The 17722-nt window shown below is 43.5% G+C and overlaps 3 protein-coding genes and 1 long non-coding RNA gene across 4 annotated transcripts; 3 read left to right on the forward strand and 1 right to left on the reverse strand.

The window, feature by feature from the left end:
* The first annotated feature begins 2028 nt into the window (after positions 1 to 2028).
* Positions 2029 to 2936, forward strand: LOC123146907 (uncharacterized histidine-rich protein DDB_G0274557). Its single transcript, XM_044566170.1, has 2 exons — positions 2029 to 2456; positions 2587 to 2936. The coding sequence occupies exons 1-2, from the start codon at positions 2109 to 2111 to the stop codon at positions 2650 to 2652; spliced, it is 414 nt and encodes a 137-aa protein (XP_044422105.1). The 5' UTR covers positions 2029 to 2108; the 3' UTR covers positions 2653 to 2936.
* Positions 2937 to 2963: 27 nt separating this feature from the next.
* LOC123146909 (uncharacterized) lies at positions 2964 to 5475 on the reverse strand. The gene is made up of 4 exons (XR_006472971.1): positions 4451 to 5475; positions 4192 to 4343; positions 3347 to 3490; positions 2964 to 3249 (listed from the first exon to the last, which is right to left on the reverse strand). It is a non-coding gene; the product is annotated as an uncharacterized lncRNA (long non-coding RNA).
* A 5366-nt stretch (positions 5476 to 10841) lies between these two features.
* LOC123146910 (putative uncharacterized protein DDB_G0287191) lies at positions 10842 to 11674 on the forward strand. The gene is made up of 2 exons (XM_044566171.1): positions 10842 to 11201; positions 11294 to 11674. The coding sequence occupies exons 1-2, from the start codon at positions 10956 to 10958 to the stop codon at positions 11348 to 11350; spliced, it is 303 nt and encodes a 100-aa protein (XP_044422106.1). The 5' UTR covers positions 10842 to 10955; the 3' UTR covers positions 11351 to 11674.
* Positions 11675 to 15214: 3540 nt separating this feature from the next.
* LOC123146911 (forkhead box protein G1) lies at positions 15215 to 15939 on the forward strand. The gene is made up of 2 exons (XM_044566172.1): positions 15215 to 15611; positions 15692 to 15939. The coding sequence occupies exons 1-2, from the start codon at positions 15312 to 15314 to the stop codon at positions 15767 to 15769; spliced, it is 378 nt and encodes a 125-aa protein (XP_044422107.1). The 5' UTR covers positions 15215 to 15311; the 3' UTR covers positions 15770 to 15939.
* The last annotated feature ends 1783 nt before the right edge of the window (positions 15940 to 17722 follow it).

Raw genomic sequence — 17722 nt, forward strand, 5'->3', positions numbered from 1 at the left:
ACCGGGTTCAAGTCCTGGTGCTCTCATTCTCTTCGGGAGGGGGAAATCGAAGGCATCGACATCACCAACAACCTACTCATCATGGTCACCGTGCTCAAGTCCACCTTCATGATCTCTACCCCCGTCATCATGCTAGCGAGCGCCACTTCTTTTGCCTAGGTCTTGGCATTGGCGGCACCGATCTCGAGCATCTTTGATAGCTTCTCCGCCTCCATCTCCATCTCCAACATCTTGCGTTGCTTCTCCGCATCAAGTTCAAGCCCCTTCCTTTCACTAGTAGAAAAAGGGTCAAATGTTCAGCTCATTAGTCCCGGTTTGCATTTGAGCCGGCACTAATGTGACCATTAGTGCCGGTTCGAACGGCTATGCATTAGTGCCGGTTCGTGTTGAACCTTTAGTATCGGTTCGTGCCACGAACCGATACTAAAGGGGTGGTGGCAGGCTAGCGCCAGGCCCGGGCCCCACGAGCCCCTTTAGTCCCGGTTTGTGATACAACCGGTACTAAAGGTCTAACCTATAGTACCGGTTTGTGTCACCAACCGGCACTAAAGAGTCTTAACCTATAGTCCCGGTTAGAGACACAAACCGCACTATAGGGCAATTTCCAAACTCTACCCCCCCCCCCCCCCGGTCCCGTGTATCGCCATTTCAATTTTGAAAAAAAAGTTAGGAAAATTTAAAAACTTAAATTTGAACATGTTTTGCAAAAAAGTGTGATAAACAAGTAAAATGACTATATCTTTTGCATACAATGTCGAAAAAAACGTATAATATATCAAAATGTTCAACACGAAAATCCGCATCCGATTTTGAAAGCCTACGGACTGTTTGCAATTTTTTAGAATCCTCAAATTGTAAAAGGAAAAAAAATATGCTCAAATTTCAGTTTTTTTGAATTTTGGTCAAACTGTGGTCAAACTACTCATTCAAGAAATATTAATGTTACTAAATAATTATTCAAGAATATTAGTGTTACTAAATAATTATTTTAGTTTTTTGAATTTTGGTCAAATCTGGTCAAACTTTGGTCGAACTACTTATTCTAGAAATATTAGTGTTACTAAAATAATTACTGTTTTATAGAATAATAGTTTCAAACTCAAACGGCGAAACGTCTGACCTGATGCTCAAGCTAAACTCCTGGGGATTAATAGGATTGACCGCTTACATTTGTCAGGAAAAAAACAAATGCAGACTTGGAAACTAGGGGGAATAGAACTTCGAAGTTAAGCGTGCTCAGGCTGGAGTAGTGAGAGAATGGGTGACCGGCCGGGTAGTTAGACGATTTGGATTCAGTGATCCATACTTGAGCAGTTAAGAGGGGTGATTAAAGACTAAATCATCAAATAATTCAGAAAATTGAAAATCGAAAAAAACAATTTTTTCCAAAATTTCAAAAAAAAAATCTTTAGTACCGGACAAACCGGTACTAAAGTCCCCCATACCACGCCGCGAGCTCACGCCACGTGGTGGGCCTTTAGTGGCGGTTCGTGCCGAAGCGGTACTAAAGGGGGAGGGGGCTTTAGTCTCCACCCTTTAGTGCCGGTTGCAGAACCGGCACTAAAGACCCTTACAAACCGGTAATAAAGCTCTGTTTTCTACTAGTGTTTGGATTGGTCTCCTCGTTGCCGCGGCGACTCTGGCATGTTGGACTGACATTTATGTCCGCTTTAATCCAAACGAACACGCGAGAACGAAATGGATCGACGCGTTGGAGTTGCTCTAACGGAGAGGGGCATTGTGTGCACGGCCCCACAGGACATGTGTTGTCCGTGGGTGCGAGCGGCGCAGTTTCCATCTGGTCAGCCGGCCAGAATCATTTACCTATTCTATTACTGTGTTTTTTCTATTTTTGTGTTTTAGAATTCCTGCAAATTAAAGAGACTAGTACGACTCTTCTTGCCAGAGAACAGAAGCGTCTTCGAATTCAGATCGATCGTCCATACCGACTCCGACACCGACTCGTACGTATTCGCCATGGATAAATATCCCAACGCCAAAGGGAAGTACGTACTGTACGAGCGAGCGAGCTAGAGCCAATCCACGGTACGCACGCACTTTCCATCGACCCACGGCCGGCGAGCATCTATTTCTCCATCGCCGACTAGATGACGCACGGCCACCATCACATCTCCATGCCGGATTCTTCTTCGGCGATGATGCACAGCCACCACCATCATGCCTCGATCTCGATGCCGGCAGTGTCTCCGGCCATGACACACGGCCACCACCAACATCATCATCAACAACACGCCGGCGGTGGCCACCATCATCATCACCACGGCCGCCACCACCACCATCAAGACAGCCAGCAGCCGGCGGCGTATCCGGGGTTCGCTGTCCCGTACACGTACCCGTCTCCTAGCCAGGCGTCCACGACCACGGTTTGGGCGCCGGTCCTCGAGCCCACGCCGGACAACTGCGAGAACGACGCCCGCCTCTTCGGAGCCGTCATGGTACGTGCGCATGCTTCTTGCGTGGTTACAGCTTAGTCTATAATTCATTTCGGCAACAATGCATGGACTAATTTAACTATTAATATGATATATCGTGCATATCGTGCTGCTGTTGTTTTTCGTGGTGCAGTGTGTGATCTGCTTTATAGTCATCGAGCTGCCCATCCTCCTCTACACATTCGTGGTCAACCGATGATATGGATCAACGGGAGCTTGGAGATTAGTAGTGTGTCCTTTTATGACATGGACGTGCATGGAGCTAGCAGATTGCTTAGTCAGGACTTGGGAGACGTCCTAGGAAGTATACTGTATTATCGTAGTAATACTAGTGGTAGTTTAATTTGAGCAGGCCAAATTAACTTGTTGGTAGCCATGTGAGGATTGCTAGAACATGTGCGGTACTTTGACTATTACTAGTAAGCTTGCACGTGCAACGCATGTCTAGACTAATACTGTATCAAATATTTATAGTTCTAAAAAGCAATCTATGCATTGTTTGACCATTTATACAGAAATGAAGAGATGATTTGATGAGTGGGCAAAAAGGGATCTTCAAACATCAAACAAGGTTTCCGAGTCAACCAAAACAAAAATTCAGAAACTAAGATAACATCATCCATTAGCTGCCATAAACATCTCATCACTTATCCGCTTTCTCCACGTCTGCAGCCTTCTTCATCTGGGCTCCCAACAGGTGTTGGTTCATCATCTCAACACGGAGCTTGCCGTATGCATGTGCTTCTCGCCGCCACCGTGAGTGATGGGCATGTGGTCGCCCTGGACCTCTGGATGGCTGCAGCAAGGCGGTGTTAGGATCAAATCACCATCCTTGAAGCAACAGAGGTGTAAACACGGAGAAAAAGAAACATATCCCATAGTTGCAAGCACACCTTAGGAAAATAAAGCTTGCCAAGTTGGCCTTGTATCTCGAGCCTGTGGACATTAGATTGCATAACCTCGAGTTACATGTTCTTCTGGCGGTGGTCCATGAAAATGCCAATGGTCGGAACAAGTTTCTTTGGGATGCCCATGACCTACATTTACAGTATGTAAACATCAACAAATAATAAAAGAAATATGTATAATAAGCCGGTGTCTCTACATATAATCTCATGTGGCATCCTAACCAAAAGTCTGAAATCTGCCATTCTGCAAACTGAGCATATTATCTAGACATACCAAGTTCAGTGTTGTAAGTTTAGAAAGACACTGCAGAAAAATTTCAGAACTACTGTCAGTTATTTTCATCGAGGCTATTTTTTTGGCTTTATCATTTACCACGTTCCCATGGGCTGGAAATATTCAAAAGGATACAATTTTACAAGAACATCAACGGATAATCAGATAAATCATTCTCTGAAGTTCGCATGACAGAAATGCCAATTTCTAACCTAGTTGGAAAAAACTGTGTATGGTGCATGATACGCCCACCTAAATATAATAGATCAGCATCGTTATGTCTAATATTTCTGTGCTTTTATATATTAGTTTTTCAAATTGAACTTTTAAGAGGAGAAAAATATTTCATGGACAGTTAAAATCCCGTGGCATTAGAACTGCATTTGCTTGATCCTTGAGTGGATATCTTCGTTTTTACCTCTTTACCATCCTAACTAAATACAAATATTTAGTGGGGGTACTTAGAGAAACAGGCAGAAAATAGGAAGTAAATTATACTCCCAACAAAAGAAAAGGAGAAGATAAGAGTAATCTGGACGTGGCATCAATAGCATACCTGGAAAGTAGAGCTGCAGCTGTTTGAGACTGACTAACCATTTTGCATTGAGGTTTGCAAATACATCACCTTGATATTTGAGAAAGGGAACTTATAAACCTCTGAACCAGGAACAGATGTTTCATTAAGATTTAACAATAACAGCAGAAACCCTGCACCAAAGAAACAATTCCAATGCAATGAGATAAACAATTCCAATGCACCTGTTCATATGAAGGTGATTGAGTAGATAGACTAACACAGACAACAGTAAGCATACCTCTCCTCATTCTGCACTTTGGAGCCTGGTTACCTTTGGAGGCAATATATGCATCAATTCAGGATCCTCCACTATCTAAACCTGGTACTTTCAAATCACATTGCAGCTTTGCGTTGAAGGAACAACTTTGCACATTCTGTTACATCCACGTGAAGTTGCATTACAGAAAAAATTAGACACTGAAAACAGTATCACCGTTGACTCGAGATGTTAAGATGCACGTACAGTCAGTGATGCTACAGAAAGACAACAAGAAGAAGGAACTATATCTATATAATAAATAATCAACAGAATCAATTTGGCATCAGAGAAAATAGTAACACTAAATCTCAGATAATGTGTGAGCTAAAAGAGACCGGTTCCACAAAAATTGTGGTTTAATCAGAACAATCTATTTGGCAATAGCAGTCTCACCCAAGCTGGTCTTGCGATGCAAGAACATAAAAAAAATTCAGTTATTTTCTACATCAGGCTAATACAAGAGAAAAATACATGCATAATCAATGGGGACAGATTGATGATATGTCATAAGCACATAGCTGAACCTAGCTAATCTGCATAACAATGATAAGTTATTTATTTCATCCTATTAAGGCCAAATGCAGGGCTTACCGCTCCTGATTATGCATACATAACAGGGAGCTATCATTTTAGATTTGGAATAAACATTTGGTAGGCTTGTCATCCTTACCACGCACTTCAACAGATACCATGCATTTCAACAGATAATAGTAAGAAACCAAAGCATCATCGAATTATTTGATCTATTAAAAGTAAGGAATGCTCCTCTCTGAGTTTGGAAGGATACGATAGGATTTCTTGCCTCGAGTGATAACCTCAACCTCTTGTTGCTACCTCTCTGTTGGACTGATGATGTTCCTTGTATTTGCAATGCAACTGCTCAATGCTTCCTAAACCATAAGACAATGGAAAAGAATAAAAATCAAATGGTATGGACAGACAAATCAGAGAATAAATTGGGAGGGAACATATATGTATAAGCACATACATGACAGTGGTTTTAGTGAGTTCAATGTTCAACTCCTTGACCCTACCAATCTGGTTTGAGACCATTTGTTTTATGTAGAACAGATGATCCTTGATTTATTTGCCCCCCTCATAACAGGTTTTACTATCCAGTTGACCTTCAGCAATAGTTTTGAATATTATAAGCATTGGTCTGATATGCTATCTTGGTTGACTTGGTTAAACCACAAAGACTTATTTATTACTAATGTCATGTAAGCAATCCAACTTCAGAATAGGTTGTTTTCATGTAAGCACAAGAAATCTGATCTTTGGTCGTCACAAATCGGTGTCACCTTAGATGATTATTCCTGCACCAAAAGAGCACCTAACAAAAGGTGCTAAACCAAAACTGATGTTTTGAATTGTGAGCTTGAATTAACAGTAAGGCTATTGGATGTGGATACCAAAATAATAAATTAAATAAGTAGAACTTTAGAGAAACTACCACTATTTTAAAAGCGAGATCTGTTCTATTGATCAAATCAATAGGTTATTTTGAACTGAAAAGGCCCACAAAGATGCTAATAATCCTAGAGAGTTAGAAGACCAAAAATTATTTAACCCACTATGATAATACAGAGTAGTTAGCAAGAAGTATATACATACTATTTTACAAATAAGGTATATACAACAATTATCAGAGTATATACTACCATATGGAGTATATACATATAATACTGGCAATACGGTTAGTAGATTCTTGATTGTCACAAAGAAGTATACTACTACTACTACAAAAATAAGCAACTAAAGCAAAATCATGGTCCAAGCAGTGGCGAATCTAGAACATAATTGCAGGGCAGGCTCGACTTCAAGGATACTGATTTTTTGGTGTCAGAAGCTATTTTATGCGCTGCACCTAACTACTATTGTGCTAATAATCATTGGTGGTGTTTTTTTTTGTGTGGCAAATTTTGAGGGTAGGCTAGAGCCTGATGAATCCTGTTGAGTAGAATCGCCACTGGGTCCAAGTAAAGAACAGATCGATTCTCCATAATTTACAGAACAATGCCTAGAACTGACAGCAGCAGAAACACCAGCGGAATTTAGAAGCATAGAATCAAACCAAAAACCCAAAAATTGTGACAGCAAGCAGTAAGAATGTGAGGGCAAAGCACCTGCAGCGTGGAGGTCCGGCGTGGGCTGTGTCCTGGCGGCGCGTGGACGCGGCGACCCGGTCGGCGCGGGCTGTGTCCTGGCGGCGCGGCGGTCCGGGCGGATGGAGCGTGGACGGCGCAGCGGTCAAGGCGCCTCGAGCGCGGACGGCGCGGCGATGCGGACGGCGCGGCGGACCAGGCGGACGGCGCGGACGGCGCGGCGGACCAGGCGGACGGCGCGGCGGACCAGGCGGACGGCGCGGCGGCGGTCGAGGCAGACGGCGTGGCGGACGCGACCCGGTCGGCGCGGGCTATGTCCTGGCGGCACGGACGGCGCGGCGGTCGAGGCGGACGGCGCGGCGGCGGTCGAGGCGGACGGCGCGGCGGCGGTCGAGGCGGACGGCGCGGCAGACGGCGCGGCGCGGGCGGGCGAGGCGGACGGCGCGGCGCGGGCGGGCGAGGCGGACGGCGCGGCGCCGGCGGGCGATGCAAAAACTGCTGGTTGCGAGAGGGGCAACGTGGTCGGGGACGATGTTAATCCAATGGCAAGATTGGTAATTAATTAAGTAATGGCATGGTGGGTAATTAAAGCGTAAAACGCGTTTAATATTCTGGAGGGATGTAGACCATCAGATTGTAGGTTCCGATGGATAGGATGGTTTGGTTCTCCGCCCTCTCTTTCTTTTATAGGAGTAGTAGATTATGGTGGTGCAACTTCAATTTATGCGCCAATGTTTTCTTAGGGTTGATGATCGTTGTAGAAATCTCACTCCCTTCACTATAATTATCTCACCCGATAAGAAGAAAAACCAAAACTTCTAATTTTACTCCAATCCATTCATTCAATACTTTTCTTAAAATTCCATCTAGGTATGACGTACACTCTTGCACACCTGTCTTAACAATGTTTCATGAACCCTAAATTGACTTCAAAAAGAAAATACACATTTTCTCTCTCTAATCATCTACGCAGGGTTCCCAAACTCAAACAAAGGCTCACACGCGAGGGCACTACCACTACACCACTTGGGAGAGGTGTATAATGTGGATTAGAATGATTTTATGTTCTGGGTATTCCTCCATCTCACTCAATGGAGTTTCTGGAAAACAATTTCATTGCAAGAGGGGAGTGAGACAACGACTCTCTCTCTCTCTCTCTCTCTCTCTCTCTCTCTCTCTCTCTCCTTGCATATTTGTGCTAGCTGCTAATTTATTACAAACGATTCTCAATGAGGCAATGCAAGCCTACTTGATCCAGGCTCCAAATTTCATTTGTTTCAAACCCTGACTTCCCAATTTTATCCAATATGCAGATGATACAATTCTAATTCTACCTGCAATCACAAACCAAATCCTTCAACTAAGCAACTCGCTGAATCACTTTGCAGCCCAAATAAGTCTCAAAATCAACTATCATAAGTTTGTGTTGTACCCATAAATGTGAGATAAGACAACCTGAGTCATATTCTAACACTCTTGGGTGCAAGCAGGGGAGCTTCCCTCTTACATATATGATCCTACCTTTAAGTGCTAGCACACTAAAAACTGAAGATTTTACCTCCATCTGCCAGCAAAATGAGAGAAGACTTTCTGGATGCTCAACCATGTTATCCTATGATGGAAGATCTCTTCTCATCAAATATGTGTTTGTTGCGCTCCCAATTTTCTACATGATCCCTTTGGCCTCCCTTGGTTATTACTCACAGCTAGATAGATATTTAAGAAATTTCCTTTGAAGAAAATATGGAAAGGAGATGATGGGTCTGCACTCATTGCCCAGAAAACAGTATGCAAACCTAAAAAACAAGGTGGTCTAGCAATTCTAGATATCTCAACCCACAACAAAGCCTTGATGATGAAGAACCTGCGTAAATTCTTCAACGAAGTGGATCTACCTTGGGTTAAGCTCATATGAGCAAAATACTACTCAGCCCAACTACCCCACTCAAGATTTGTTGGTTCTAGTTGGTGGAAGAATCATCTTAAGATAATTCCCCTCTACAAGCAACACTCTTCCTGTAAAGTGGGAAATGGTCAAGCAATAGTGCCGCGGAAAGAGAAGTGTTTAGAATAATCCTTTGAACAAAAGTTTCCGGAGCTGTACTATATCGTAAAAAATACTGCCCAATCTGTTGAAAGTTGGATCGTTGCTCAAGATACCAATGAATTCCTGCATACCCATCTCTGTGTGTAAGCTATCAATCAATACAATGAATTACAATAGCTCATGGAAAGCTACAAAGTTCCACACAATCCATACTCATGGCAAGGTACTGGACAAGGAAAAATCATAGTCCTCTATCAAGATGTACCAAAGTATATTTGGCCCTGAGAAAGAGCACATTGCTTTTCAATGGAAAAGGAAAGACGCCTCAAGGCAAAGACACCATTTTTTTTCTGGCTACTCCTGCATAACAGAGTAAATAGTAGGAGCTTGCTGAAAAGGAAGCAATTTCACCTTGACTGTTGTTACTCTCTTTTTTGCACTGATCAACTGAAGTTACTAATAGCCATCTTTTCTCGGACTGTGGATTTGTCCGGATTGCTGGAACAACATCGTTCCAAACAAAAAGTTGTGTATTTCATTTTTGATGGTATTTGAATATCCCATCCCTCTTTACCCAAGAAGATTGCCATGGAAATCATTATCCAACGGTGTTGGCAGATATGGAATCAGAGAAATGAAAAAAAATCAGACATGAAGTCTTTAGCGTTAACTAGTGGAATTTCAAACTAAGAGAAGACCTACTGCTGTTAAAACATAGAATCAAGAATACACATTTGAACAGTTTGTCAGGCTGGACTGATACTCATATATGGTTACTAACAAAATGTTAACCACCCTCTACATCTAATAACATCATCCCTAGAACTACCATTGGCTGAGAGAGAGAGAGAAAGACTTCTTGTTTTGTTTCTTTTAATTTTTTTCCTTTTGTATATATTGTAACTACCGTGTTTTACTCTTAGAAAACACCATAGAACAATTATTCTATGGTCATGATTCGGAAAAAAAGGCTCAAACTGAAGTAGCAAATTAAACTCCACCAAGGACTCCAGCGCATCCACTCTACGGCTCAGCTGCGGCGACAAAGGTTTTCTAGATACCATCATTTCATGAGGATTAGGGGAAGAAAAGCGAAAAATAATAAAATATCATGATTAGGTCATCAGTTAGTACATTTTGCCCTGTTTAAACAAAGAGAGCTAAATCAAGTTCAAGTAATAATAATCAAAGAGGTAAATCGTCCAGGCACCATTGGTTTCCATCAATATCAGAAAATCTTTTACGTTGTTTATTATGCAAGGGAAAATTACCACACATATAAGGGTTGTTGTGGATGCGTATTCGTTGGCTGAAGCTTAGTTAGACCCACACCCATACCCAGACACATATCTTTGTCTGTCCATTAGTATATGTGTTGGTAGAAAAGAATGCCCACACCCAAACCTGACGCATACCCGGTATCCAGTGGGCCTCCACAAGGTGGTATTTTTACACTATAATTTCAGCATTGTGCCGTTGACACATAATTTCAATACTAATGTACCATATAATGCCAATAGGAGTCAAAACATCATAGTATAATCCACTACAAAAGCACATGACAGTTTATTAAGTTATATATATATATATAGTATTACTTGATTCAAATCTTATTACATCACAACAATGAAAACGTGTTCTGCAGGAGGCCGTGGAGGGAGCTATCGCGAGCGCACTACGTGCCAAAGTTTCGGAGAATAGCCGTCGCATGACACCACACATGAGTTCTAGAATAAGTCACTACCTGCTGCAGGGCCTCCACACCTGTGCCTCGCAACACCTGCCAACCAGAAGTCTGCCAACCAGGCCATGACACGGCCCAGGCCTGCTACCCTGCCTGCACCACCTCACAAGAAGGTAGAAATCGGTACTACCACCGTGTCCTGCTTATGGAGTTGTAATTTGTATTGACGTCTTGTTTCGCGGCAACACACAGACTTCTAACTAGTTGCCGTCCGGCCAAAGAAGATAGATGACCGGAATCTACCGTCGGCGGAGAACATGCTCTCGCTCCAGTTGGAACACGTGGTGTATGGGTGCCCATGATACACACGAGTCCAACTGAAGCTATTTTCTGAACTCCAGTCCTATTGTTTCTCCATAAAACCCTCCAGTCATATTACGACGCTGGATGAACGTACAGACACTTCGGTCCAAGTCGTGACCTATTCGTACACATAGTCTGACACGGATCCAACATAATAAATAAATAAACCAAGGCCATGGAGGGCTCGAGTCAAAGCAATCCACGTACGTACTCACGCCCTCGCGAACGCATCATTCTACCCACCAGGCCGATAATCGACATCATCGGCAGCGTTGATCTCCGGCGATGACGCACGGCCATCACCACCACCACCACCATCACGGCGGCGGCCATCACCACCATGGCCACCATCACCACCACCACCACGGGCACCATCATCACCATAACGACAGCCAGCAGGCGCCGGCGCTACCGGGGTTCCCCGTCCCGTACTCTTACCTTCCCACGACGGTCGGGGCACCGCTCCTCCAAAGCAGGCCCAAGCCGGACTGCTCCGACTCTGACTCCGAGGGCGGACTCTACAACTGCACGGTACGTAATCCACGCGCCCTTGGATGCATACACAATGATGCCGATCAGAGGATTGATTAACTCGGATGATTTGCTCTTTGCTTTTGGTGCAGCTTGTGGCCTGCTTGATCCTGGCCGTGGTGTGCATCCTCGTCTACATGTTCGGCTGATCCATCGATTATTGTTCCAAGGAGCGTGCGCCTGCACATTACTACTGTTTCTGATGGCATCGATGGCACACAGATAGGTAGCTTAGTAGTTGACGAGGACTTGGGACACGTCCCATCGGGAATATTAGAACTTGCTCCAGTGAAGTATAAACGTGGACACGTGGTAGCCATGGGAGTACTGATCAGCTCGTGTGCATGGTGACTTGATTGTTGTTATAGTTTCGATATATGCCGCAACGTGTTCTTCAAACCATTTTACTTGTCTTTCTCGGTGGTCGATATGCTTTCAAACAAACAAAAAGAAAACTCATGTCTGATTATTTATTTCTCTGTGTGTGTCTATATACATTATTATATTTCTTACGTAGCAATATCGCATAGTTCACATCTTACACTTGAGCATCAAAGTATGGGAAATACACATGAGCTACTGGGTGCTTCACGCCCCTACATGAAAATTAAATTTAGAAAATACCAAAACAATATTAAAAAATCTGAAATTTGGGGATATCAAACCTAGGTGCCCAATCTATCCCCTTGTGAAGGCTCATGAAAAAAAGACTAGAAAGCGTATCTGTGGTGAAGGAAATACTGTCTGAACTAATCCAAACAGTTTTTCTAAACATAGGAATTCTTTATCTTTTTTGTCACAGATACTTTTCCTGGTGTTCTTTTTACGAAATTTCACACGAAAGTAGATTGGACACCGAAGTTTCAGATGTAAAAATCCCAGTTCTTTTTTCAAATTTCCTGGTATTTATTTGAATTTAATGTTCATATGGGGTGTGGAGCACTCCGGTGTTACAAATCCTCTTGAGAGTGGTTTTTGTGCACCCACGCACATTGCACCCCCGGTGCACCCATGATAAGAAACTTAGCAAAATATTTCAGAAAATTCTGAAACTTTGTGGATGTGATTATGACCTAATGGTTTAGTTGCTTGCAAAATTTGGTAGCTAAATAACATCCGAGGTAATCCGTACAAGAAAAAACAAAGTTTGTGCTGAAAACATGCAAATAGTAACGTGGGTGCAGAGCATCATTTGTATTTTGTTTTGTATGGAGATCATTTGATATTTATTGGCGACCAAACTTTGCAAGCTCTTAAAATATTTGCTCATAATCACATCCACCAAGGTTCAGAATTTTTTCTTTTGTTTTGCATTTTTCAATTTACTGTTTACTGCATGGGTGCAGTCACTACTTTCCCAATCCCCCTCTTCCATCAAAGTACTCCCGTCATTACACACAAGAGATCCGATGGTTGTTCTGCCGCTTCATTTGTTGATCTGTTGCATGGAGGGAAGTGAGATATATAGGGTAACCCTTGGGTCATTTGAGAACCTATTTCTAGGATTTCCTACAAAGACTTTCCCACATTTTTTGCAAAGGGAGATATATATTTATAATAAAAACCATAGCATTACAAGGCAGCCCAAACAGAATAGAAACTTATAGCCAAGTCCATTGGGAGCCTCATGACCTTGACATCCAGAACATGCTGGTGGAGCGCCACCGCGGCCGCTCGTCTGCTTTGTATTTCGAGCCGGCCATCCACGCAGACAGAAAGTCACTGCTTGGCTAGAAGGGCTGCCGTGGAGAAGAGGTCATTGTCGATTTGCCAATGCCACTGTCGCCGAAGACACCACCGTTGCCATCCTGCGGGCCACCAGACAACCACCTCCTACACACCACCTTACTAGCCCCACACAATTACCGGTTGAAACACTGGTGCAGCGACGAAGGAGCCGGAGGACAAAAAACCCCAAAAAGAGCAGTCATCACCACGCCGACCGCCTAGAGGAACGAAGATCTCACCTGATTTGGAGAACCAAGAGCAAAAACAGATGCAATCTCAGAGTACCAACGGGCTCACCAGCGACCGTAGTAGGAGGGAAGGGGGATTGCCTAGATGCGACACAATGGTTTTGCCTCGCAACTTTCCCACAATTCAGTATGCACGTGATACCTTGTTGATTATGAATGCCTCAACAGAGGAACTCACTCATTTCAAGTCTGTGCTGGATGGATATACATGGGCTTCTGGGTAAAAGTTAGAACCTTTGTAACCAATAAACGTTCCCTAGGAGGCATGGCAATTGTGAACATTTTGCATAGCAATTTTTGTTGCCTGCGGATGGCAAGTTTAGTGGACAAGTACAACAAATCCGCTAAGTTTTATTTTTTTGCTAGGATTTGTCATGTTTGCTAACTAAATTTTCCATCCTCACGGCAACTAAATTTCCACAAAAACATTCCTTCCCGGAGAACATCACGAGAATAACATTCCCCAAAAGTTAACTTTCATAAATCTCACAATGCCAATTAAAATTTCTGAAGACTTGGTGGAACTCTTCTCATCAATCCTATAATGTCAAAGAGGAAAGCTCCCTTTCACTTCCCTTGCATTCCCCTCGGCATATCTAGTATATGATGGATCAATTTCGCCCTTAATCCAGAGTTGGCAATTTTTTCTTTGAGAAATCAGCAGGAGCCCTGGCTTTCATATACTCCTAGAAGAATAAAATATGTTACAAATTTTTACGCGAGGCTTTTGAGATAGGGCAAGCCGAGCAAAACCCCACAATACAACATGTATACTATTCGCACAAAAGGGAACTGCTAGATATGTGCATGCAAATATCCTCGAAGGTTAGGTGAGGCACCTCGCGGCATGCCATCATCCTTTCAGTGAAAACCCTACAATTTTGCTCGTTCCAAATATTCCACTGAGTAAATCAAATTGCCGCTGCCTCCGACGCCTTCATGGCTGAGTTTCTTGCGAGAAAGTCATCCCACCACCGGTTGACAGAGCTGACTCAATTTACGTTGAGTGTTTGTTCTGTTTTTTTGGATACCCTTGTAGATTGCAACTGATGATTGTTGTTATATCTTCCTTTCCTACATTCCTTAGGAGTTGCATCGAACTCTATAAAGGATCAATTGTTGAATTGAACACATACAAAAGGCACAGTTTTAGAGACACAAAGATTTAGTGAGAAAGAATCCTCCCCTTGCTTCTTGGGAGGTTGTTTGTAGACCAAAGGACCAAAATGATTCCTTGCTAATGATGAATATCTTGGAATAAAATTCATTAATAGGAAATACATACCTTGTGTTAAGTTAATTTGAAATCCTATTAAGGGACATCGTCACCGCCACACGTCCCCAACCAAGACGCTGAGTCTGACAAGAACGAGAACAGGGCCCCTCCCACCGGCGGAGGGCCGAGATCCTCCGCACGTCCATGACCTAGAGGCCATCGAAGATGGGGCGGACCGGCGGCGGCGCCGACGGGAGGAGAAGAGCTGTTCTTGTGGAGGAGGAAAGAGATACGTATGCAAACCATTGTGGTACTTAGATCAGTAACACAACTGAATGTTATTCAAGAAGTTACTTTTTAATTTTCTGAAAGTTCAGAAAGCTAAATACGCTACTTGTGAATAGTGAATTTTTTCATACATCAAATTATGATATTTTGACCATAAAAAAACCAGTGTATTATTATTTTTGGTTGGATCCTATATCTACAGAAAGATTTGTTACAGACTGATTTACGTGCTCAAGTATCAGGCGGATGTGCCATCTCCTCATTATTTCGAATTTGATCGCGTGGTGCTGCAAAGGCTTGAGTGTACTACGTTTGTTACCACGTACTCCCGGTCTATTTTATTTTTTGAGAAAAAAACAGACATTCCTGTGGAGCCACATTATGTCATTGTACATTTGTACATGAGTCCGACACAAACTCTGTGCATAGTTGGAATTCAGATACATCGTACGTGTGTAGACCGACTCGTACATGGACAAACTCTCAACATATATATTGGACGCAAAAGTCACCGTGGAACGATCGAGCTCACACGTACGAGCACAAGCAAGTCCGCGAGAGAGAGAGAGACAATCCGCCGAACGTATCTACTACTTTACATCTACCTCCGATCCAAGCTAGAGCGGACCGATGACGCACAGCCATCATGTCCAGGTCTCTATACCAGATGCATATTCGCACAGCCACCATCATGTCTCGACGATGCCGGCAGCATCGCCGGCGATGACGCACAGCCGTCATCACAGCGGCGGCCACCACCACCATCATCATCACCACGGCCAGCCGCCGGCGGCATTGCCAGGGTTCCCGGTGCCGTACGCGTACCCGCCCCCCGCCCTGGCGTCGACGACGGCAGTGGCGCCGGTCCTCCAGCCGACGCGGGCCAACTCCAACCGCGACAAAATGACCACCGGCGAACGTATTTGCATGGTTAGTCGAATTAATTTCAATAACATTGGAATAATTAATAACCAATTCGATTGATCGTGCTCTTGTTGCTTGTGGTGTAGTGTCTGGTCGGCCTGTTGGTAGTGGGCTTCATCGCCAACATCATCTTTGTATTCGTGAGCAACTGGAAATACCTTTAATGGCATGGACATGCATGGAGCCAGCATATTAGTACTACTTATACTTGGGAGGGAGACGTCCTAGCAAGTACATATACTATATTGTACTGCTACCAGTATACTAGCTAGTTTAATTTGAATAGAGTAAATTAACTTTGTTAACATATGAGGAATTTTTTTGAAATTTTTGACATATGAGAATTTGATACTATATCCTGTGCAATAGTGACCACTATTATCATGTGAGACCTTGATGTAGTTACAATTTAATGCAGGCAATGTTCAGTGAGGAGTGTTCATTGTAGAAATAGTAACCTTGCTACGATAATCATGGGTGGAGCTATAGCAAAAGTTACTCAATGCACCACTTAAGTGCATGTATCTCCAACGCTAACCCTCAAATCCCTCGCATTGGTTAAGATCGCGTGATTCGGACCATTGCCACACATGCATTCAACACCCTTGGCCCACCCAAATTCCTTTTCCTTGTCTGTGTCCTTTGCCACCCGAAACGATTGCCCCGCATTCATGCCGCTCTACAGCGCCAGTTCCGCACTGATGTAAGCCTAGAGCGGACGTGACCTCTCACTGATGTTGGCATTGAAACGGATCACTGGCCAAAATTTTCCCTGCCTGTCCAACGCCGGAGAGGCGTTACTAGATAGGACGGATATCTACCGCATTCAAATGGGTTGCACGTATGTCCGTCTGCCACCATTAAATACTCATGCTAGCCGAGAAACAAATTCCGGCGTCTGCATTGACACAACCAGCCACTTGGCCTCACCGACATCCGCTATTTAAACCAGGCCACTCCCAGCACAAACTGTACCACAACTGTTGGGCGTCATCACGATCATGGCAGCGTGGGCTCGATCTTTTTGGAACGACGTATTCCTGGTCAGCTATGGTATGCACGAAAGGAAATAAGTACGCAAGACATAACACACTTGCCATAGCGGAGAGAATCGACAATGGTATGCATGAAAGGAAATTAATGCCCTACTGGAGATCTTATTAACTTGAGAGTGGTCCGTTCAACCCCATCCCAACAAGGTTGAGTCATAAGATTTTCTTTGCAATAGGGTTGACGAACTATTTCTGGTGTAGACCGAACCTCGATGGCGAGATCCGATCCGTTGTTGCGGCCCGACCTTTCACGACACTCCACCACCAGCAGTAGCAACCTCTCGCCCGCGCACGCGATGTACACGAAGTAGAGGGTTTGAACCTTGCGGCCCAGCACGAGAAAACCAATCTCGACGAAGGTACTCACGCGCAAAACAATTTCCACGAAGAGAAATCGCAACACAAAGGTTTTCTAAAGATCCCTCCAAAACTTGATACGGGTGTCTATCCTGAAAAACACATCGTGTCTATTTTATATAAAAATAACCTCCTCTTACATGGCTCACGTACCTGACCTTATATAATGATTGACCCATCTAACAAACTCAAGACATCTATCCGTGAAAGAATCTATCCTTCTATTAATTTAAATAGAGCATGCCTTTTACATCTCGGCAAGTACTAAATTGACTTAAACAAAATAACTGAGATAAAAAAGAAACCTATCTGGACTGTTGCACCATCTTCAAACGTCTCCTATTCTCCAGGTGGGCCCCATCCCACTTCCTTCAAGGAAAGATGAACATGTACAAATCTTCTTTTCCAAGGAGCTTGTTCCTTGCGTGGACAGAAAAGAAATAAATGTCTGCTATTTATCTTCTTGACCGATCCCAACAAATAAGCACTTTCTATTTCATATCCTACTAGCACGTTGCATACATGCATTACTTCTCCATCGAAAATAGGTTGCCAAAACCCTAATCTTTTGCCTGCATGCCAATCAAAATTACCAAAGAAATCACGTGCATGTATAGGTTCCGGATGCACTGCTATTCCTTGTACTAGTTCCAATATATATTCTTCTCTGTAGTCTTCTTCGTTTCGCTGAACAATACTCATCTCTCT

This window comes from Triticum aestivum, chromosome 7A (genome assembly GCF_018294505.1).
Source record: "Triticum aestivum cultivar Chinese Spring chromosome 7A, IWGSC CS RefSeq v2.1, whole genome shotgun sequence".
Lineage (NCBI taxonomy): Eukaryota > Viridiplantae > Streptophyta > Magnoliopsida > Poales > Poaceae > Triticum > Triticum aestivum.